Raw genomic sequence first — 22,558 nt, 5'->3', positions numbered from 1 at the left:
CTGCGAAGGAAAGCAAAGCCCCGTCCTTCATTAATGGATACGCCTGTCAGAAGAGAGCCCACAGGTGCACAGGTGCGCCCTCAGCCTGACCAGTCCAGGCTAGGTTGCGCTGCTGCCTCAGTGTGGCCGAGAGCCCTGTCGCGGCTCATCATCTGTGTGTAACAAGAGATCTTAACATACACATTGTCATAGCTGAGTGGCCTCCAGTGACAGGAGAGGGGAGATGGCCACAGGAGGCACCAGGACTCGGGGTTCCGCCTGTCCCAACCTGGAGGAATCGTCCTCTCCAGTCTACTGGGCTTACAACTCCCAGGGAAGGCTGGGGCTGCAAATGGCAGTTAGTTCTTGTCAGCGTCTGGCCTCAGCACGGAGCAGCTACCTGCCTCACCCAGCCCCACGCTACACATCCCAGGGGCAACAGCACAGAGCTGGCAGGGAGAGCACCCTGTCCTCCACCTTGGATGGCAGAGTGGTGACCGCTGTCAGGCCCCCTCGTCGTGGTGAGCCCCACTCTGGGAACAGGGAGTCAGAGTGAGTGCCTTTGCTCCAGCTCATTTTTGTCGTCATCCACTTTGGAAGCCACATGCTGAAGAATAAGGTTCCAAAGCAACTGCATAATCAGAGAAGTCGGAAGGGGCCTATGACGCTGAACAAGGGCTCAAAGGAACTGGGGAGACCCTGCGCCCGCTGGGCAGCGGGAGAACTTGACTTCCAGAGTTAACATTATGCCTTCAGAAGCCCAGCAAAACCAGTGCATCCAAAGCAGCAGGAAACACAGCCCATACAAGGAAAAGGAAAACGTAAATTGACAGACACACTCCTGAAGACCCTGAGGGTGGATCTACAACATCACAACTTGAACACAGCCACCTTAGGGAGGCTCACAGAATCAAAGGAAGCTGGGGTAATGTTTGTAAATTATGTTTTAAAGAAGTTCAAACAGCAGACAGAGAACACAAACCTGAATCCAAGCCGCCGCAGTCTGGCTGGGCAAAATAACCGGGGGTGGCCAGCAACTTGTGAAGGTTGAAACAGTGGGAGCCGCTTTATTACGGGACAGCAGAGGTATAGATACCTAACTAATTACACACAGCTTGACTTAATTAACATCATCTGACTGTTATACAGCAGTCAGTCATGAAGGAATCCTCATCACCTTAATGGCTCGATGGCGTGGCTTCACAAACACTCCTCCTGGCAAAGTGCCAGGCGCCGTCTTGACTTGGTTGTGGCCCTTGACACCAAGCAGGCACCCTGCAGCTGGGGACGCGTGCAACCAAGTGAGATGGACTTTAGGGAGCCGAGACAGAGCCGAGCAGCAGAAGGCAGGGGCACACCAAGACGAGGCAGAGAGACGCCAGGTCTGGGGGACACAATGCACCGAGCAGAGACGCAGAGCCGGGAGCAGCCTCCAGCAGGCACAGACACACTGCCGGGCCTCGGAGGAGAGAGAAGGGGCAGACACAACATCTGGACGATGGCTGAAAACGCCCCAGATTTGATGAAAGCCATGAATGTGAGCATCCCAGAAGCTCCAAGACTCCACCTAAGGTGAACACAAGCCACCCACACCGAGACACATGAGACCAGACTCCCAAAAGCCCTGACAGACTCCTGGAACAACAAAGGAGCAGTGACTCGACACTCCAGGGCCTCGGGAGACATCAGAGCTCCCGTCGGAGAGCAGGGCTTGGTGTGCTCGAGGGGCGAAGAGGAAAAACGTGCCCCAGGAACCCTGCATCAGCAGAGGTGTGCTTCCACAGTCAGGGAGCGGAGGGAGGGAGACGGCGAGCAGAGGGGAGTGTCCCGGGTCACCACCATGCTCACCCACAGAACAGGGCCACGGTGTGCTCCCTGCTAGTATGATGACATGAAAATGGATTCCGCCGTCACAGGCAACTCACAGGTAGCCAGAAAGGACCAATAGAAAATAAAGTAAGAGGGAAGGCAAGACCTTCCCAGATAAACCGGAGCTGAAGGAGTTCATCAGCACTAGACCAGTCCCCAAGAAGTGCTCAGGGGTCCTGTGGGACGTGGAAGGACACCAGGCAGCAGCTCCGAGCCAGGGGGACACGGGACGTGGACAAAGGCAGGGGGCAGTCATAAAGCCATCACACTGTGACAGGACTCGGTGACTCCTCTGTGTGATCTGCATGATTTGAAATAGAAATACATTTTTAAATTATCATCAGTGTAAAAGCTGGTATCATTGTAATTCTGGTTTACAACTCCATACTTTTCTGTTATATAAAGGACCAATGTATTTAAAAGAATTATTAATTTGTGTTTTGGAGAACAAAATACATAAAGATGTGATTTTGTGACTTCAACAACTGAAAAAGGGTGGAGACAAGATGTAAAGAAGCAGAGTGTCGCACATCACCGAAGTCAATCTGGTATAAACTCAAATTAGAGTGTTATAACCTTAAAAGGTTAAATGTAATCCCCATGGGAACCCCCAAAATAGCTATAGAATATACACAAAAGGAAATGAGAAATAAATTGAAACATTTTACTAAAAAATAGACTAAAAATAAGACAGTAATGCAGAAAATAAAAGAAAATAACTATAAGACATACAGGAAACAAATAGAAGAGTCACAGAAATAAGTCCTTCCTTATCTATAATTACTTTAAATATAAGTTTACTAAACTCTCCAAAGAAAAGTCAGACTGGCCAAATGAATTAGAAACACACATGATCCCACTACATTCTGTCTACAAAAACTCATTTTAGATCCAAAGATACACGTAAGTTGAAACTGAAAGAATAAAAATATTCAGTGCAAATGATAATCAAAAGAGGGCAGGTATATCAATATCAGAAGAAGTAGACTTTAAATCAAAAGCTTACTAGACACAGAAAGTACACTGAGTATCTAAAATGTCTCAAGGAAGCAAGAGGATATAATGACTAGGAGCATTCACACCCCTAACAGACTATCAAAATACATGAAGGAGAAATGAAGAACTAGAAGAAGACATAGTATCAAAATCATAGCTGGAGATTTCGATACTGTCCTCTCAAAAATGAACAGGATAGCCAGAGAGCGACTGGAAGTGTGAAGAGGACTTCCTGGACAGAGTATCCAGCTGGACCGGACAGGCCTCCGCAGAGCCCCCACCAGTAGCAGCGCACTCTGCCCCATGGCCCCGGGACATTCTCCAGGAGAGAGCACAGGTTCAGCCAGGAGCAAGGTTTCCATATTTTGAAAAACGATAGAAATATTAAAAAGTAACTTTTCTGACCTCATTGGATGAAATAAGGAAGTCAACAATAAAAGTGAAACTTGAAAACTCACAAAATTGTGAAAATTATTCTTATGTAACCAATGGATCAAAGAAGAAATGACAAGAGAAATTAGAAAACAGTGAAATATGATTAAAATGATAATGCATGAGATAACACAGACTCCAGAAAAAGAGGAAATCTGCAGCTGTGAATGCTTATACAAAAAGTCAGATCGACAACTAACAAATAAGAACAAACCAAACCCAGGGCGACCAGAAGAAAGAAAACTTTTAAAAGATTAAAGTAAATGAAGAAAATGAAAACACAAAACAATAGGGGAAATACCAGTGAGACCAAAATTTAGTTCTTTGAATGTATCAACAGAATTGGAAAATCTTCAGCTAAGTTGGCTGAGAAAAATAAAGGAAATTCAAATTATTTACAATTATTTACAGGCGTGAATGTGGGTGACCACCGACATTACAGAAATGAATGCTGATAAAAGTCCCTGTGAACAGTTTTACCACAGCCTATTTGGGACAGTTCTCAGAAACATAAAGACCAAGTGCAATGAACAGAATGTCAATATGCCTATAACTAGGAAGAATGAATTAGTAGCCGCCCCACACTGGCCTGAGTGGACCCAGGCTCACAGGAGGCCCAGGTCCATCCCACCACCAGCAGTCACCTGCCAGAGCCCAGCCTCCAGCACAGGACCACCTCTGCTGACCGGCAGACTCCCGCGGGAGGTCAGGCCCAGACCAATCTGCCCTCACCAACTTGAGCGGGACCCAGGTGCAGGGTAGTTCCAAGTTTGCTCCCCACCAAGCTGGTGTGGGAGGCTCCAGACACAGCCCTCCCTGCACGGCCTCACACGGTCCTTCCCCAGTTCAGGCACAGGAGGGAGGAGGGCAGAGACGGACCTGTCTCCTCTCCTTCACGTTGACAGCTAGAAGCTCGGCTCTGCCACCTCATTTCACCTGATTGCTTCCTAAGAGCTCCTTGTGCCACACTCGACCAGAGGCCAGGGCTTCAGCAGGCGGACGTGCTGTGTCCAGCCCACAGCCTGGGCAGGGGCCGTGATTCCCAGCTCAACATCAGCAGCAGCAAAGAAGAGGTCTGCTCCATGCCCTGGGCGCCCTCAAAACCCATTCCCTGCCCCGGGCCCAAAGACACTTGGAGGCAGTGGCCTGGTCCTGCCCAAGGGGGCCTGTGTGTGCTGGTGACTCAGGAGCAGAGGCAGAGCCCCACGGAGGGCTCCTGTCTGCACGTGACACAGGCCTGGCCCCAGGAACTCACCCACACCCCTACAGAAGGAGACAGGAGACAAGGGAGCAGCCTGCACAGTCCCCGCAGTCACCAGCGTCTGCAGACAGCGGAGCCCAGCCTGAATGCACATACTGCGTGAGAGGGAGAACTCCATGCTCATTTCTAAGGCTAAAAATATCAGCTTTCAGGTTGAAATAAAATTGCTTTTGTTTGCAAGACCAAAGATCATTTTATACTCACACGCATGTATCATATTTATTTTCAAATTTGTCTTTGGCTGGATTGTATCTGAGAGAATAATATTAAACCACATGCATTCTGATTTTTTTTAATGAGGTGTATCTGTTCTAAATAACTCAGTCTGCAAAACACGTGTCCAAATCTCATACCAAGGACATGTTAAAGCAGAAATGACTGGCTCAGAGTGGCTCCTGGACAACAGAAATGCCTCTCAGGTCACCATGTGCCTCTACTTTAAACTCTTGAACCGTTAAAAAGGGGAAATCAGTAAAGGAAAGACATGCAGTGCAGCAGTGCACACGTCAGTTCTTACTGCCTTGATCTGGAGTCCGTTTGGTGGAGTCTAACCCTCCGCATCTGGTCCTTGTGGACGTGGCAGGACATCCAGCCTGTGCCTGCTCCCAGGTATGGGTCCCTGTCAGTGGCCCCCCGGGAGGTGCTGCTGGTGGCTGGGGCAAGGATGGGGCAAAGGGGGTGGGGCCACCAGGGGCCGGGGCTGGCTGGCCTCAGGGACCAGAGCTGGGCTCTGTCAGTGGCAGACAGACCACAGGAAGTCAGCGAGTGGCCGTGTGAGAGGAACTCAGGTGCCGGACATCGGAAGGATCCTCTGGAGCCAGGGGCTCTGCCGTGCCAGCAGGGAGGACGGCTCTGGCGGTGCACAAGACTGTGAAGGCTGGTCAGAGTGAACCAGGCCAGGCCTTCGACCGCCAGCGTCTGCTCCTGATGTGTTTTCCAGTTCCTTCTCCTCTTTGGAAGCCATGTGTTTCTGACTCTGCGAGGCAGGTGGCCAGAGTCCACAAAACAGGCAGCTCACAGCAGAAGACCCGCTGGTCCAGTGACCAGCCTCCAGCTCTGGACTCTGCTTCCCTCATTCAATTTCAGAATCTGGTGCAGCACGGCCAGGGTCAGGCACCAGGGGCCACTATGGTCGCCATGGGGAAGTGGTGTTTCTCAGAAAAAGAGTAAAACTGAAAGAAAACAGGGACAGGGGCAACACTGTCCTAAAATGAGCCCGAGTTGCCCCAAAGAGCAAGTCCTGATCTCCACCAAGGCAGGTGGCTGCCCTTCGCTGGGCACGCCACACCCCGCGTCTGCCCTGAAGAGGACGTGCTGCTGCAGCATAGGCCACGAGGACAAGAAGACAGGCCACGTCTGCTGGCATGAGCCCTGGAGCCTGTGGCTCTGTAGGAGAACACGGGTTCTCACGAGGAAGCTGCAGAGCCCAGAGGGGTTTGAGGGAAGGGTGACCAGGGGGAGCCACCCAGGGCCTGCATGATGATGCCTCTGCCCCAGCCCCACTAAGGAAGGAAAGCCCCCAGCACCTGCAGCCACAGGCGCCCAACAAGAGCCCTCACTCTCCATCTCTGCAGGCTGTGTCCAAGCCCAGGAGCCCACAGCAACAAACAGTGTCCTGAGCGTCCGCACAGGGAACCCCCAACGTCTCCAGAGGCCTCACCAGCAACACAGCCATGGCCACCCTGGGGACAGCCTGCGTGGCCACCCTGGGGAGAGCCTGTGTGGCCACCCTGGGAGAGCCTGCGTGGCCACCCTGGGGACAGCCTGCGTGGCCACCCTGGGGAGAGCCTGCGTGGCCACCCTGGGGACAGCCTACCGTGGCCACCCTGGGGACAGCCTGCGTGGCCGCCATGGGAGAGCCTGCGTGGCCACCCTGGGAGAGCCTGCGTGGCCACCCTGGGGACAGCCTGCGTGGCCACCCTGGGGACAGACTGCGTGGCCACCCTGGGGACAGCCTGCGTGGCCACCCTGGGGACAGCCTGCCGTGGCCACCCTGGGGACAGCCTGCCGTGGCCACCCTGGGACAGCCTGCATGGCCACCCTGGGGACAGCCTGCATGGCCACCCTGGGGACAGCCTGCGTGGCCACCCTGGGGAGAGCCTGCGTGGCCGCCCTGGGGACAGCCTGCATGGCCACCCTGGGGACAGCCTGCCGTGGCCACCCTGGGGACAGCCTGCCGTGGCCACCCTGGGACAGCCTGCATGGCCACCCTGGGGACAGCCTGCGTGGCCACCCTGGGGACAGCCTGCGTGGCCACCCTGGGGAGAGCCTGCGTGGCCGCCCTGGGGACAGCCTGCATGGCCACCCTGGGGACAGCCTGCGTGGCCACCCTGGGGAGAGCCTGCGTGGCCACCCTGGGGAGAGCCTGCATGGCCACCCTGGGGACAGCCTGCGTGGCCACCCTGGGGACAGCCTGCGTGGCCACCCTGGGGACAGCCTGCGTGGCCACCCTGGGGACAGACTGCGTGGCCACCCTGGGGACAGCCTGCGTGGCCACCCTGGGGACAGACTGCGTGGCCACCCTGGGGACAGCCTGCCGTGGCCACCCTGGGGAGAGCCTGCGTGGCCGCCCTGGGGACAGCCTGCATGGCCACCCTGGGGACAGCCTGCGTGGCCACCCTGGGGAGAGCCTGCATGGCCACCCTGGGGACAGCCTGCGTGGCCACCCTGGGGACAGCCTGCGTGGCCACCCTGGGGACAGCCTGCGTGGCCACCCTGGGGACAGCCTGTGTGGCCACCCTGGGGACAGCCTGCGTGGCCACCCTGGGGAGAGCCTGCGTGGCCACCCTGGGGACAGCCTGCGTGGCCACCCTGGGGACAGCCTGCGTGGCCACCCTGGGGACAGACTGCGTGGCCACCCTGGGACAGCCTGCGTGGCCACCCTGGGGACAGCCTGCGTGGCCACCCTGGGACAGCCTGCGTGGCCGCCATGGGAGAGCCTGCGTGGCCACCCTGGGGACAGCCTGCGTGGCCACCCTGGGGAGAGCCTGCGTGGCCACCCTGGGGAGAGCCTGCGTGGCCACCCTGGGGAGAGCCTGCGTGGCCACCCTGGGGACAGACTCCGTGGCCACCCTGGGGACAGCCTGCGTGGCCACCCTGGGGAGAGCCTGCATGGCCACCCTGGGGAGAGCCTGCCGTGGCCGCCCTGGGGACAGCCTGCGTGGCCACCCTGGGGAGAGCCTGCGTGGCCACCCTGGGGACAGCCTGCGTGGCCACCCTGGGGACAGCCTGCCGTGGCCACCCTGGGGACAGCCTGCGTGGCCACCCATGAGTCAGCCGGCACAGGTGAGGCAGAAACAGAGTACCGAGACTCTTAGGCCAGAGAACTTAGACCTGTCATCTGTAGTTTAAAAATAACTTAGATTATTAGAAACAGAGCCAAAGAATAAGTTGTTCACGTAAACAGAACTACCAGAAATAAAAACTGACATTCAACATGAACATCCAGTCCATGGTTAGGAGCTCTTCACCAATGGCTGAAGAGGTGACCGGCAAGCGGGACACCAGACGCCGAGAAGCATCCAGAACAGACCTGCAGCGGTGTGAGCGTGGGAAAGGAACGGAGATGACTGACCACTGCGGCAGCCCTCTGACAGGAGCTGAGGGAGGACCCGTGGGGCAGAGAACGGGAGTGTTCGGCTGACAACAACTACAACCGACGGAATCAAGACAAATATGGAGTCATTATTTAGGAAGCAAAATGAGTTCCAGGAAAGACAAGAGCTAATCCACACCTAGGCTTGGAGTCGGCAGCAGCAGGCCTGCAGAGAGCCCTGAGGGCAGGAGTGCAGATGACCAGCAGAGCTGCGGCCAGCCCCAGGCCATTGTCATATGCGCTCCCTATCCATTTCTAATATTACTGCCAACTATTCATCAAAAGCTCAGTCATGAGACCCATGAATAAAAACAAGTATTGGATTACACCACGTTTTTTGTTGCATGTTTTATACTTTTAAAGTTTTAAATCTTCCATGACTACATATCAGAGATATTCTCGTGGAGGTTCTACGTATAGTTCCACTTCACACATTCACATAATTATACTGTATGAATCTACACATTAAGTCAACTCTTTAAATGTAAACTTTCATTTTTCTCTAAGTAGAGAGTCAATATTTGCAAACATTGTACAAGATGATGCGTCAACTTCCCATTATACTGCAGTACCATGTGGAAAGGTACTAAGGGCCCAAACACAAACAGGTCTACCTCACATTTCTCTACCAAAATCTTCAGGGTGTACTTCAATTGTTGAATCCATGCCCCATTGTTTCTGCACCTATGGCTACAAAAGAATTTTCATTATCTAACAGGAGACGACTTATCCTTACAAGGACTTCTCTCTCAAACACAACCTGCAAATGCAGGAGAGGCTTGTAGAGCACAGTCAGAGGAGGAATGGGACTGCAGAAAGCTGACCAGTTCAGGGAACTGGCCCTTCACTGTGTGGAGGAGCAGGTGAGGAGATGGAGGGACACAGTGCTGGTCATCCAGGGAACTGGCCCTTCACTGTGTGGAGGAGCAGGTGAGGAGATGGAGGGACAGAGTGCTGGGCATCCAGGGAACTGACCCTTCACTGTGTGGAGGAGCAGGTGAGGAGATGGAGGGACAGAGTGCTGGTCATCCAGGGAACTGACCCTTCACTGTGTGGAGGAGCAGGTGAGGAGATGGAGGGACAGAGTGCTGGTCATCCAGGGAACTGACCCTTCCCTGTGTGGAGGAGCAGGTGAGGAGATGGAGGGACAGAGTGCTGGTCATCCAGGGAACTGGCCCTTCCCTGTGTGGAGGAGCAGGTGAGGAGATGGAGGGACACAGTGCTGGTCATCCAGGGAACTGACCCTTCCCTGTGTGGAGGAGCAGGTGAGGAGATGGAGGGACACAGTGCTGGTCATCCAGGGAACTGGCCCTTCCCTGTGTGGAGGAGCAGGTGAGGAGATGGAGGGACACAGTGCTGGTCATCCAGGGAACTGACCCTTCACTGTGTGGAGGAGCAGGTGAAGAGATGGAGGGACACAGTGCTGCTCATCCAGGGAACTGGCCCTTCACTGTGTGGAGGAGCAGGTGAGGAGATGGAGGGACAGAGTGCTGGTCATCCAGGGAACTGACCCTTCACTGTGTGGAGGAGCAGGTGAGGAGATGGAGGGACAGAGGGCTGGTCATCCAGGGAACTGACCCTTCACTGTGTGGAGGAGCAGGTGAGGAGATGGAGGGACAGAGGGCTGGTCATCCAGGGAACTGACCCTTCCCTGTGTGGAGGAGCAGGTGAGGAGATGGAGGGACAGAGTGCTGGTCATCCAGGGAACTGGCCCTTCCCTGTGTGGAGGAGCAGGTGAGGAGATGGAGGGACACTGTGCTGGTCATCCAGGGAACTGACCCTTCCCTGTGTGGAGGAGCAGGTGAGGAGATGGAGGGACAGAGTGCTGGTCATCCAGGGAACTGGCCCTTCACTGTGTGGAGCAGCAGGTGACGAGATGGAGGGACACAGTGCTGGTCATCCAGGGAACTGGCCCTTCACTGTGTGGAGGAGCAGGTGAGGAGATGGAGGGACAGAGTGCTGGTCATCCAGGGAACTGGCCCTTCCCTGTGTGGAGGAGCAGGTGAGGAGATGGAGGGACAGAGGGCTGCTCATCACTGGAAACATCTTCATGTAGGGCTGTGCATGGTGCTTCATGGCACAAGACCCCGGTGGCCTTGGAGACTTGCACCAGCAGCAGCTGGACTGAGAGCCTGCAGCCCCGGGAGCAGCACTCCTCCTCTGTAGGCACAAGCAGACTGCAGAGGCTCCCTGCTAAGGGAAGAAGGTACTCTCTTAGGGCACCCCGTGCCATGTCTCTTGGGACCTTCTGAGGAGGCAAAACTGCAGGACAGAGTCCACCCTCCCATGTGGTGTCCAGGGAGGAGCCCCTGCAGAAGCCCGGTGCGGGGTGGGAGTGAGCTGCTGGAGCATGTTCGGGACATGGGTTGGCACAGCCACCAGTCTCGTTGAACTGTGCACCACAGGAGAACTCTCCCAGTGTGAGAGCTACAAGCCAACCAGCCTTGATTCTTAGAAGATAATAACACTGCCAGGTGGTGACTTAAGTCGTGCAGGCCAAGGGCACTGGGCACAAGTGGCTAAAGGAATTGCACCCGAGCTCCTACTGAGTGATAAGCAGAGCTTTGCACCCAGAGCACTGGGAGCTGCACCCCACAACACAGAGCACTGGTGCCAGGTGGGAAGGGCTGCACGAATACAGACGCCACCCGCGCAGTGGAGCGTCCGCGTCATGAACGATGAATCACTTTAGGTGTCTGCAGTGAAATAATCGTGAAAAGCAGTGACCCAAAACCAGACGAGCAAAGACTTCCACTTCTGACCGTGCTGGAGAGGTCAGGAAAGCTATGTCCAGCAAGCAGACCCTCACCCACCTCAGCCTCTCACCTGTAAGCAAGACAAGTGGGCTCGAGTCCTGCTGCCTAGAGACCTGGCCTTCAGAGACCCTGCTCCTGCTGTGGGAGGTGCTTGTGCCGAGTCCCTCTGCAGGCGCCGAGCCCACAGGGAGGCCACCCTGGGACAGTGGGAGATGGTCCACCTGCGATGCCCAGGTGCACCCCAAGGGTCGCGCTCATGAATCCAGGCTGTGCCATGCCACTGTTCCTGCTGGACACGCCTAAGGTGTTCTAACAGCTGGCCTGTGTTCCGACCCAGGCTTTCCCGGGATGTCTGTACATGAAGAGGAGCCTCCAGACTCAGGGCACCTTGGCAGAGCGTTAAGGAAGTCCCCGTGCTCGCCCTCAGCCACAAGCCCGAGACCCTCGATGGTGGTCAACAGCTGCAGCTTGGAGGGTGACTGAAAGTGCCAGGAAAAGAGGGTCTCCGTTTAATCTGCTGCAGACTCTGAAAATCGTCCAAGTCTGCGCCCTCCACCTCCAGAGATGTGCCGTCCCCCTGGAAACCCCAGCCTCCTCTCTGCCTGCTGGAGGCCCTGAAGCAAGCACAGGAACGGAGCCTAAGTGGTCATGATGGAGATGCTCACTGTCCCCGTCCCCAGAGGTGCTGATTGCGAAGTGCAGGAAGGGAGAAGAGCCCAGCGTGGGGCTGAAGTGAGGGAGCAAGCCCACCAGTGCCCCCCACCCTGGGCGGATTCCTGCCTAACCAGAGACGGCTCTGTCCCGGGAGTCGGCAGCCCTGGCCAGGTCCTCCTGCGTGGCCAAGGCCTTGGGGACCTCTGTGCAGACCAGAGCACAGGTCTGTCGCTTTCTCACTAAGAAGTGATGTTTAGCCTCCCCAAGTGAAGACGGAATGAAGAGCCGAGGGGAGACTGCTGCCCGCTCTCCACCATCCATTGAGGCCCCTGTCCCACGCTGCCCGCTCTCAGCCAGTTACTTCTCATAAGAAAATAAGCAGAAGACAGGAGGAAGTGGTGACTGAGGGCCACACGGCCAGCTCAGGGCCCTTGTCCATGCACTGCACAGGACAAACCCTGTCTTTGTCTTTTTACCATATCTTAATAATTCTTACGATGCACCTGGCTTTAATGTGGAAGGTGACCCCTGCTCTCCATCCTGACACCAATGTCTAGACCCCACTGACCCATAAGGGCCACAGAGCAGCAGGACACACCATGACAGAGCCCTGCTGACCCCCTGCCTGGCACTGAGCAGCTTCCTCCACAGGCACCCAGCTGCAAGTCCTCCCCCGGAGACGTGGCCTCTTGAGCAGACACTCGGACAGAGCAGCCACTGCAGAGGGTTAGTTTGGATTGAAAGCCTACAAGTAGCTCATCACCCTGACGTGAACATCCTGGACAGGATCTTGGGCACGGAGGTGGAGAGCGGCTGTGCTGAAAGATCACACTGCACCCCATGAATATGTCCAACTGTATACAGTGATTAAAAACCATAACAGCCACAAAGATAAGTCAGGAAAGTTCATCCCAGCTATAGATTTGATGTGTGCTTAAATCTAACTTTCAACAGATGCCTGTGTACCACACTTGCAAAATAAAGACCTTTAACAAGTTTTAAACACCTAAAACTAGACTTCTTTTTTAGATTAGATGGTGCTGGATTAGATTAGACAGTGTCCCCCACGACTCACAGGCCAGCCAGGATGGTGACACTCTGTTTTCAGGTCTGGGACCCCCGACCCAGCGCCACGTGCGCTGTTCGCTCCCCCGAGGCCTCGCCACATGGACACGCACTCAGCCCCTGCCGGCTCTTGTCCTGGTCCTCAGGCTTCCTGAGCACAGTTGGCTGCTGGTCAGATCCCACTCCCGATCGGTTAGCTCAGAGTTTCCAGGTTGGGCCTGGCACCATCAACCCGAAATCTCTCCAGACAGTTCCGACAAGCAGCCAAAGCCGAGCTCTCCACAGAATTCCATTCCATAATTCCATTATTTCTCAAACCTCTAATCCAGATCAGCATCTCCCTGGGTCCAGACCCCGGCCCCACATCTGGGAGCGCCTGGGAAACCTTGGCTTGCTCCCCACACATACTCCAGGAAGCCGACTTCACATGCTGCGTCCCAGTAGGTGGTTCTGCCACGTGGGCGGCACTCACCTGGGGGCACAGAAGCCCGCTGGAGCGGCCAGCACCAGGAGGGGCCACCTACAGGACCAGATCACCACAGCCAGGCACATCTGCTGCACAGAGCCCAGCACAAAGGAGAAGCCCAGGGGTCCTGGCAAGAGCAGAGCCCAGCCGCTGTGTCCCTCCCACCCCGGGAACCTCGCCGCACAGCGTCCTACCTGACCTCAGGCTGCCCTGCATCGTCATCTGCCTGTGTGTGGCTACAGGCAGTCAGCAGCCACAGAAGCTGACCAAGGCTTGGCTGCCGTCACTTGCAACAGCCCAGGCCACACACCAGCTTGCCTCTGCGAGCCCTGGGAGCCCACGGTGGCCCAGTGAGCGCAGCACAGACCTGCTGCCCAGGACCTGGGCCCGTGTGGGGCAGGCTGAGAGCAGCACAGGCTCTGAGCCAGCCTGCGGGCTTTCTGGGGCAGCCACAGAAACAGTCCCAGGTCCCTGCTCTGTGGGGTCATGGGGCTAGGACTTCACCTTAGCTGCACAGAGAAGCAGGCTGCCGGCCGAACCCCTTCCCAGCACCACCCTGTGAAGCCAGAACTGAATGCCCACGCTGGGCAGGTGGGGGTCCTGCACGCCAGGGCTCAGTTCCAAGGGCAGAGATGAGAGCAGTGAGCTTCCAGGAGCCACAGGGTATGCCTCTCCAAGGGCCAGAGCACGCTCATGGTGCTGGGACATCCCCCGTCCAGCCCACACGATTCCAAATGCAGTCCACCTGGACTCAGCTTCCAGATGGCCCCTCAGCTCTGCTCGGTTCTGAAGGACTCTCATGTCACTGATCACCCACCACAAACAGAAGGGTGGGATGACCTGTGGGTATTTCATCAAGTAGAAAGTCGGCTTGCCTTTAGGAAACACAGCAATTTTTTTTTTTTTTGTAAAGTAGCAAAAACTTACTAAAGTGTTACCAAAAGTTCCAAAGAGAGTGCGGGAATGTAGGGATTCCTGGATAAAGACCCGGTCCACTCCATCCCCCGCTGAGAAGGACCAAGTGCAGGGAGAACCGCCTCTTCCAAGGACAGTGCCCTGTTGCCTCCTGAGCCCAGTGGGCAGTGCAGTGACCCAAGGCCTCCTCGGGGCTGGGCCTCTCACGGCCTCTGAACTGCAAGACTCCCTTTGAGTTACATTTTAAGGAGACTTCTAGTCAAGACCAGCCCAAGCTTCCGCCTGGACTCTGATTCCAAACGAGTAGAAATTACACACATTAAACGTATCAAGAGAGGAAAGGCTGACACAGCCGGGCTCAGAGACAGGCAAACAAACATCCTCCACCACAGCCCTCTCGGCCGGCCCAGGTCCACCCTGGGGTCCCCGGCCGGCTGGCATCAGGCACTGGCCACAGACCAAGTGACACACGTTGGAGATGCAGGGCACGGCTCGAGAAGAGGCTCAGCCTTCCCACAGACCGACAGACAGATGTCTGGAAATGTTACTCAAGCTCCTACGACAAGCTTCTGCATAATTTAGCAGGAGGTCTCTGCACAACCAGAACTCAAGGATAGTTGAGTGGAGAAAGAAGGAAACACTGAGAAAGTCTCTCAACCAGAGGGAATCTGTGAATCGACACTGAAACAATGTTGGCACTGAATGTTAAGAAGACAGATGACTGAACGGCCCCTGGAAGATAAGTGGGTCCCAATGCAGTTGAAATAATGAACTCAAATGGAAAACAATGTAAAATAAGTGTGCCTAGAGTCCTCAAAGAGATGAATGAACAAAGGCCACACTGAACAAAACAAGAAGTCGTGTTCCAGATTGCAATAGAAGAAGGGAAGGTGGGTATAGGAAAGAGAACTGAATGCTGGGTAAGAAGAGCTTCCCCGGCCCAGCCAGACCACACTGAGGAGACACAGCGGTTCCCTGGAACAACACTGAGCACCCAAGGTTCAGCTTAAAGGAAGTCAAGTTTAAAATACAAAAATCAGGGTGGAGCTATGGATGGTTCCAGAGTTTCAAAAGTGTATCTGATAGAATCCAGAAGACAAGGAGGGTGTGGAGTAATACTTTCAGTGTCAATTATCATTATCACAACAATAATGACAGTTATTACTGTATGTCAATCTAGGAATTTACACCAAGCTAAACTATCACTTAGGTGTGATGGGAAGTGACAACAGTATAACAATAACTAAGAAAGAATCCCACTTACTTTTAGTATCTCACTGAAAAAAATAAGTGAAGTTATATATTTCATCCAGACAAGGAAACTTAGAAGGAATAAATGAGATACAAGGAAAAAACAGTGACTATGGAAAATAATGAAAATGGCCCAATGTCAAAACTGCAACCAACAACAGAAAATCAAACCTCTGGACATCAACAGCAATCGTCCGTTGCTGACATGAGGCAGGAAGAGCAGAGATCCAAGCTTTCCACCAAAATCCACAGAGACACAAGGCACTTACCCTTCCTGCAGGACAGGGTCATGTAACTGCTGAGCCTTGGCATCTGATCTCCAGAGAGCGGACATTCCCGTCAGAGAATCCTCACGGTGCCTTGTCTCTGGACCTGCCGGCCTCGAGGTCCCAACACGAGGACCTCAGTGTCCAGTCGTGCTCAGCCCTGGGTCTCTGCCTGGTTCGCAGTCGTGGGAGCAGCCGGAGCTCGAGAGCTGACTGCTCTCTGGTCAGCCAGGTTCCCAGCATCACAGGCGTCGTGCTTCCCTGGTGGGTGGGCACGCAGGTGCAGTGGACAGGGGGAACTTCCAAGGGCTTCCTGAATCCATTCCCTCTGAGAACTTTGTGCTGTCGAGTTTGAACCTGGGCCATCGTCTGTCAATCTTCCAATGAGCAGTAATGGTCTTGTATTCTTAGTGGTGTCCCATGGAATGGGGACAAATGAATCTTTGTTAAATGTGAAAACAATGCTTTTTATAACAAATAATGCACCAAAAAATGCAGCCTACAAATTGCATTTGCTGCTTAGAAAGAAGATGGAGGAAGTAAGATGGTTTAAATTCCCAGGAGGAGCAGTTCATCGCTCTAGAGTTGTCAAGATGCGTGACACGGGAAGAGGGACACTCTTGCCCAGCGCTAGCCCATTGCCACTGCTGTCTTGTGCCTCCTGAACCCTCGAGTCTTTTCCCCATGTTTTAAACAGATGTTTGTTTATCACTCAAGTTAATATTGTACTTAGAGAGCAAAGAGCCAAAACTGAAATGTTTATCTCTAGGAAAAAAAAAAGTCTTGAAAAAAGGTATTCAATGTGTCTAGCATTTAAATGGAAAAAAGATTGAACATTAAAAAAAAAAAGACTTTACGTTGATGTTAAAAGAAAAGAGATTCAGTGTAAACAAAACCACCTAGTAATTAAGTAACATCCCCATGGTGAGAAGAGCTATATTAAATATAAAATCATTATATTGTTAGAAAAAAAGAAACTAAAATATTAAGAGTAACATTTAAAACAAAAGAGCTATGATTTTTATGTAAAAATTTAATTGAGCTTGTAGAATTAGATAAGTCAATTGAAGAATCAAAGTACAAAAACAATAGAGATTTTCATTTGTAGGAATCAGCTAAATACATCAATAGTTTAAAAATTATGAATATGCCAAAGTCTCTCGCTAAAAGACCATAAAAGAGCATGACAATGGATCATAAATTCAGCCAGAAGGACTGAAATGAACAGATGAAAACAAAGATGCACAACAATGCAAACAAATGTGCAGTTGAGAGATGACACTGACCCCAGTCCAGACCAAAGGAGCTGAGCACACAATAACCCTCAAACCAGACCCCAGGAGGTCAGTAATCACAGGTTTTATGCAGCTCACACCTAGTACCAAAACACCTGAAGAAAGACAGACAAAGCCTAAGGAAAAGGTGGCAAAAACATGCATGCAAAGGCCGACTGGATCACCCGTTGATGTAAAGACGACAATGCGAGGTAGGAGACTCCACGACAATACCGACAAACCTGTCCCACTGGACTTTAGAATCCTTTACCATCAAGCATGTGGCACCCTTTCTTTTACAAACATACAGTGAAGTTTTATAAAAGTTGCCCAAGCAAGAGCCCACTATCCCAGGGACGAGGTCAATGTCACACAAATCACACCCCATGGTAGGACGAAAGCCACGGGTCAGGAAACAGGAAATTCACCCCTAAGAAACTCACTGACCAAAAAGGACTCTGGTGGAAATTCTAAAATGGCAGAAATAGATGAACAAAAAACTACTCGGTGCCAGAACACATGGGCTAAAAACATCCTGTACTCTTAGAGAAATTCAGACTCCAAATGCAAACATGAAGAAACAAAAGAAAACATGAAAATATTCAAACTAACCGTCTAGAAATTCACTAATAAATGATACCAAAAGGAGGAAGCAGGCAGGAACATGAGCACCTGGGGCTGAGGCTGCACCATGGCCAGCGCTCGCCAGCACGTGGCCCTGGGCCAGCACAGACATGAAGAGAGGGTGAGGGTGAGGGCGAGGACTCAGGGAATGTGAATACCCTCAGCAGGAGCTTCAGAGTGACCACAGCCACGCCCTTCGCTGCCATGCCACCTGCGGGTCAGGAGCAGGCGGGACTGGCCAACATCACCCAGAAACCCTGTGGGCTGAGGGCACCTCCCTCCAGCTTGCTGGTGCTGCCAGGCGTCCAGAGGGGCTCGCAGCTCAGGGCGTCCAGGCAGAGTTCTCCTGGGTACCCACCTCAGGACCCTTTCCTCTGCACCTGCCCTTCTGCTCCTCAGGCCAGAGGCCAGCGGCTACCCCCATTCCTGCCGCGGCTTGCCACGTGGCGAGGGGAGCCAGATAGGAAGGGCCCTGCCACCTGAAGCACCTTCAAGGAAGCCCACGGCCAGCTCCAGCTGGTCCAGGTCTGGAAGTCCCTCTCCAGGTTCCACCACCACCACTCCCTGCTGACTGGGCTCTGAGAGGTCAGCACTGAGTCGGCCTGTGTAGCTCGCCATGCAACCGCCCAGGCTGTAAGTGCTGTTCTTGGACTCTTAAAAGGACACATGAAGGAGTCCTTGGATTCCGGCTCCACGGGGCCTCTTGGCACAATTCCCACCCCCTAACTGTCCTTGTCACACGCCGTGGACCAGACCTTGCCGGGTGCTGGAGGAGCTCCCAGGAGATGAAATGAGGAGGGTCGGGTTTGGTCAGCAGGGATGGACACCCTGACCAGGAGACTGAGTCTAACCCAAGGATGCACCAGTCACCATGCACACTCTGTGACCTCTTGAGTTCAGGAATAGGAGATCACGGCAAAGACCCACCAAATGAAGGACAGGAGACAACTGGGCAAATCAACAAAACCAAGGCTGGTTCTTTGAAAAGATTAACCTGTTGGGCTAAGAAAAAGAGAAGACTCAGTTACTACACTCAGGAATGAAAACGAAGATATCACCACGATTCTATAGAAATAAAAACGATCATAACAAATTATTATCAGTAATTACAGCCAGTAAACTGGAAAACCCAGATGAAATAGACAATTTCCCATTCAGTGCACTAGCAAACCAAAATTGGCAGCAAGTTAAAAGGATTGTACACCATGAGTAATGGGGTCTATCTTAAAGGTAAAGATGTTTCAGCATGTGAAAATCAAAGTCATGGACCACAGTGACAGGAAAAGAAAAAGAAAAAAAGCACAAATGATCTCAATCAGTGCAGAAAAGGTTAACAAAATTCAACACCCTTTCATGATAAAAACACCCAACAAACTAGAAGAGGAGAAACTTACCTCTATCCAATAAAAATCATTCTTAAAACGCCCACAGTAAACATGACAATTAGTGGTGAAAATGGAAAGCTTCTCCTCTAACTTCAGGAATATGTCAAGAATGCCACTTTCATCACTTCTATTCAACATAGAATAGAAGTTCTAGCCAGAGTAATTAGGCAAGAAAAAGAAATAACAGACATATAAATTGGAAAGCAAAAGGTAAAATTATCTTCGCTCACAATGCCCTAAATATTCTATAAAACATTAGAACTGATAAATTTCTTCAGCAAAGCAGCAGGAGACAAAGTCAACATGCAAAAATCAGTTGCATTTCTATATAGAAATGGTGAGTAATCTGACAAAACAGATAATAAAAAGTATCCCATTTATAACTGCATGAAAAAGAATAAAATTCTTAGCAATTAACTTAACCAAAGAAGTAAAAACTTACACAACAAAAATTAAAAAACATTGCTAAAATAAATTACAGACAGAAATTAATGGAAACACATCCCATGTTCATGGATTGGAAGACAATATTGTTAAAATGTCCATATTATCCAAAGCAATATACATGTTCATTGCAATCCTTATCAAAATCTTTATCTAAACATCAAACAATATTTTTTGCAGAAATAGAAAAAGCTACTCTAACATTCATGTGGAATCTAAAGTTTCCTGAATAGCAATCTTAATAAAAGCCAGAACTGTAGAGTAACAACTCCATTTCAGAACTTACCACAAAGCTGTTGTGAGGGGGATGAGTGGTGCTGGCGTAGGACAGAAGCACCCAGGAGTGACCAGGAGGGAACACCCAGAACTAAGCCCTGCACTTGTGGTCAGAGGAGTGCTCCTCCATTCAATGGGGGAAGGACAATCTCTTTGGTGAATGATACCATGAAAACTAGATATCCGTACACAAAAGAATGAAGTTGCCTATTCATATGCAAAAATTGACCCAAACCGCACCAAGACCTAAAATAATAAGAATCCCTTAAAGAAAATGTGGGGCAAAGTTCCCAGTGTATGTGCCTGGTTCTCACACCAAAGAGAGGCAACAGAAGGAAAAGGCAGGAAGCAGGACCTCGTCAGAGCCTCAAGTCACACGTAACGAATGTCTGCCAGTGGTGTCAAGTGGCACCCGCGGATTGGAGAAGTGCTTTCCAAGAGCTGATACGGGACTAATATCAGAATATCTGTAGAACTCAACAAAAGCCTGATTTTAAAAAAGGGCAGGGTCAACAGACATTTCTCCAAAGAAATTACACAAATGTCGGATGAGGACCTACGAAGACGCTCGACGTCCCAAGCCACAGGGGGCACCCACCCCATGAGGCTGGTTCCCCTCAGGGAAGATGAGCAGTGCGGGGGTCTGCAAGGAGCAGGAACCCGTCCCCATCCGTGGGAGTGCAGTGGCCCGGCTACCGTGGAAACCGCCCGCCAGACTCTCACCAACAGGATCGTCACGTTGTCCACTTCTGGGCATGTTCTCAAAGGGACTGAAGGCAGGGTTTCAAAGTGATACCCGTGCACACGTGTCCAGACCAGCATGCCTCACAGTGGTCAGCTGCAGAGCAGCCCGCGCCCGTCAGCAAGAGCATAAGAGCAAACCTGAGCATCATCCAGCCTCCAAAGGAAAGAGAACCCAGGCACTGCTACCCCAGATGCTCCCCGGGGACCGCAAGGGAGCAAGGCAGCCACCAAGCAAACCCCAGAGACGGGAACCGCAGGAGGCACGGCAGCAGAGGGGAGCGCCAGGCCCCAGGGAACGTGCCTGTGATGCCCAGGGACTTGGAGCTCCAGTGCTGTGGGAGGAGGAGGGTCAGGAGCGGGACAGTGCGGTGGGACCTGGATCTCATACCACTGAGGACGAGTCACCTACAAGCAGGTGGGATGGTCAGTTTTAGAGCATGTGCGTTTTACCAACAATAAACACTGGGAAATTAGTTCAGGGACTAAATGTAAATGTTCAACTATAAGAATTTAGTAAAGAAAAACCTTTAGGATTTAGGAATGGGCAAAGAGATCTTAGACCTGGTACCAAAAATCTTCCGTGAAAGACAACAACATAGAAACATCAGTCTGCATCAAGCCCAGCAACCTTCTCTTGGAAGCAAGGCCGCCAAGGCTGGGCCTGGTGCAGACGGCATGGCCAAGGGCCCCGCGTGGACCAGGCAAAGGACTGGGCAGCCACTCTGTCCCACTGGAGCCAGCTATGGACAGGCCCTGCTGAAGGCGCCAGGCACACGGCTAGACGTGGCAAGGGGGCTGCAGGCGCAGGGGCCACTGGGAAGGCCCCAGGGCCATGTGTAGTCCCCAACACACCTGGCCTGGGGCCAGTAAAGATGGCAGCCATGCTTGAAGTCCACGGCATGCAGAGAGCTGGTGCCCTCCGGCATCATGCTGGGGTACGCAGCGCTACCATTCCAGGGAACAGCCGCAGCTCCTGACCCCCACACAAAACCACACAGCACTCAGGAGACTGTCCCCACAGGGAACTGTGCACGGGACGTCCACAGCAGCCTTACTTGTAACAGACCCAAACTGGAGTTGGCCCAGATGTCCTCCAACTGTGGCACATGCACACACAGGGACGGCTGGGTGGCAGGGACAGGAACACCTGGTCAGACCTCCCTCCATGTGAGCCTTCAGAGGATGATGTCCAGGGAAGCAGCAAGAAAATCCCATTGTGTACAGTTCCTTGAACACGGCAGTGAGGCCAGACCCCGGAGAAGAGACCAGGGCTGCTGCGCGGAGCAGGCAGGCCACGCGGGACCCGAGGAGGCCTGCACTAGAACCTCCTGCGTGCACAGCAGCCAACACGGAGCCGGCCTGCAGCAAGGTGCCCTTCGGGGAACAGCGTGACCTCTCCCGGTGAGCTAACAGGGGGGGTCTTCCCTGGGAGTATCCCCAATATAAAAGGCAGAGACTTGCAGTCCTGGAAAGTGTGCCCATTACCCTGAGATGATGATCCCTCCCATGAGACAGCCACCCACGTCACCTGGCCCAGGCAGGGCACTGTGCAGGCTGGTTTCTTCTTAAGAAACCCAGCTGCCCAGAGGGGCCCACACAAGCCTGGTACTACTGGAAACACAGGGTTCTGGGTACCTGATGCCACTACACACTAGGAGGGCAGCCACCCACCCAGGCATTACCTGGCGTGGTCCTGGGGGCATTTCTGGACCACAGGACACCCACAGCAGCCTGTACAGTCCTGCATGGCTCCTGGGAGAAAAGGCTAGAAAAGAGCTGCTGTCCCCAGTGGACCCCATGCCTGGCCTGTTATTCCCCAGTTCCTGGTGCTGCCGAAATGGATGTGGTCAGCCCCTGGCAGGACCCAGGCTGGCTCCAGCTCCGTGCCCTGCTGGAGGAGGGTCAAGTGCAGCTGTCTTTACCACACTAGGAGCAGCATGGTCCTCCCAAGGGAACTGCAGAGATCAGCTCCTGTCTTGTCCGAGGCTTGGAATGAGAAGCTCCTGCTGCCTCTGATCCTGGAGCACTCACGGCCTGGCCCCCAGGGAAGCAGCTTGCTAGAAGCCCTGCTGTGCTGCTCAAGGAGGGCAGCCTGCCTGGGGGCCCCTGTGCTGCAAGTGTTCCAGCTGGAACTCAAGGAGGGCGGAGCTGTCCGCCCATTGTCAGGCAGTGGCGCTCCTTCCCGGTCCTGCATCAGGTCTCGCTGACCTTGGGGGCCAGGACACCTTTGCTCAGCCACGTGACTCTCACCCTCTGAGGAGCCTCAGGCCAGTCCGTACCTTGAGGGTGTCCTGCAGACCGCATCT

The 22,558-nt window shown here is 53.1% G+C and overlaps 1 protein-coding gene across 14 annotated transcripts in view; it reads right to left on the bottom strand.

Annotated features, from left to right (window-relative positions):
• Positions 1–22,558, bottom strand: part of Wdr27 (WD repeat domain 27) — a 199,069-nt gene that overhangs the window by 56,811 nt on the left and 119,700 nt on the right. For 8 of the 14 annotated variants that reach the window (XR_013424649.1, XR_013424650.1, XR_013424648.1 and 5 more), the window contains one exon: positions 15,509–15,911. The exons of 3 other annotated variants lie outside the window; for them this stretch is intronic. Coding sequence is in view for 2 of the 11 variants with exons in the window: in XM_078018657.1 (XP_077874783.1) it covers positions 1,901–2,149 (249 nt within the window). In the remaining 9 variants the exon portion in view is untranslated. Of the gene's footprint in view, positions 1–6; positions 2,150–3,325; positions 5,710–15,508; positions 15,912–22,558 lie in introns of those variants that run through there. 3 more of the 14 variants (XR_013424651.1, XM_078018657.1, XM_040283598.2) reach the window with 3 other exon arrangements.

This window comes from Ictidomys tridecemlineatus, chromosome 8 (genome assembly GCF_052094955.1).
Source record: "Ictidomys tridecemlineatus isolate mIctTri1 chromosome 8, mIctTri1.hap1, whole genome shotgun sequence".
NCBI classification, from domain to species: domain Eukaryota; kingdom Metazoa; phylum Chordata; class Mammalia; order Rodentia; family Sciuridae; genus Ictidomys; species Ictidomys tridecemlineatus.
This window is presented reverse-complemented; position numbering and strand designations above follow the sequence as displayed.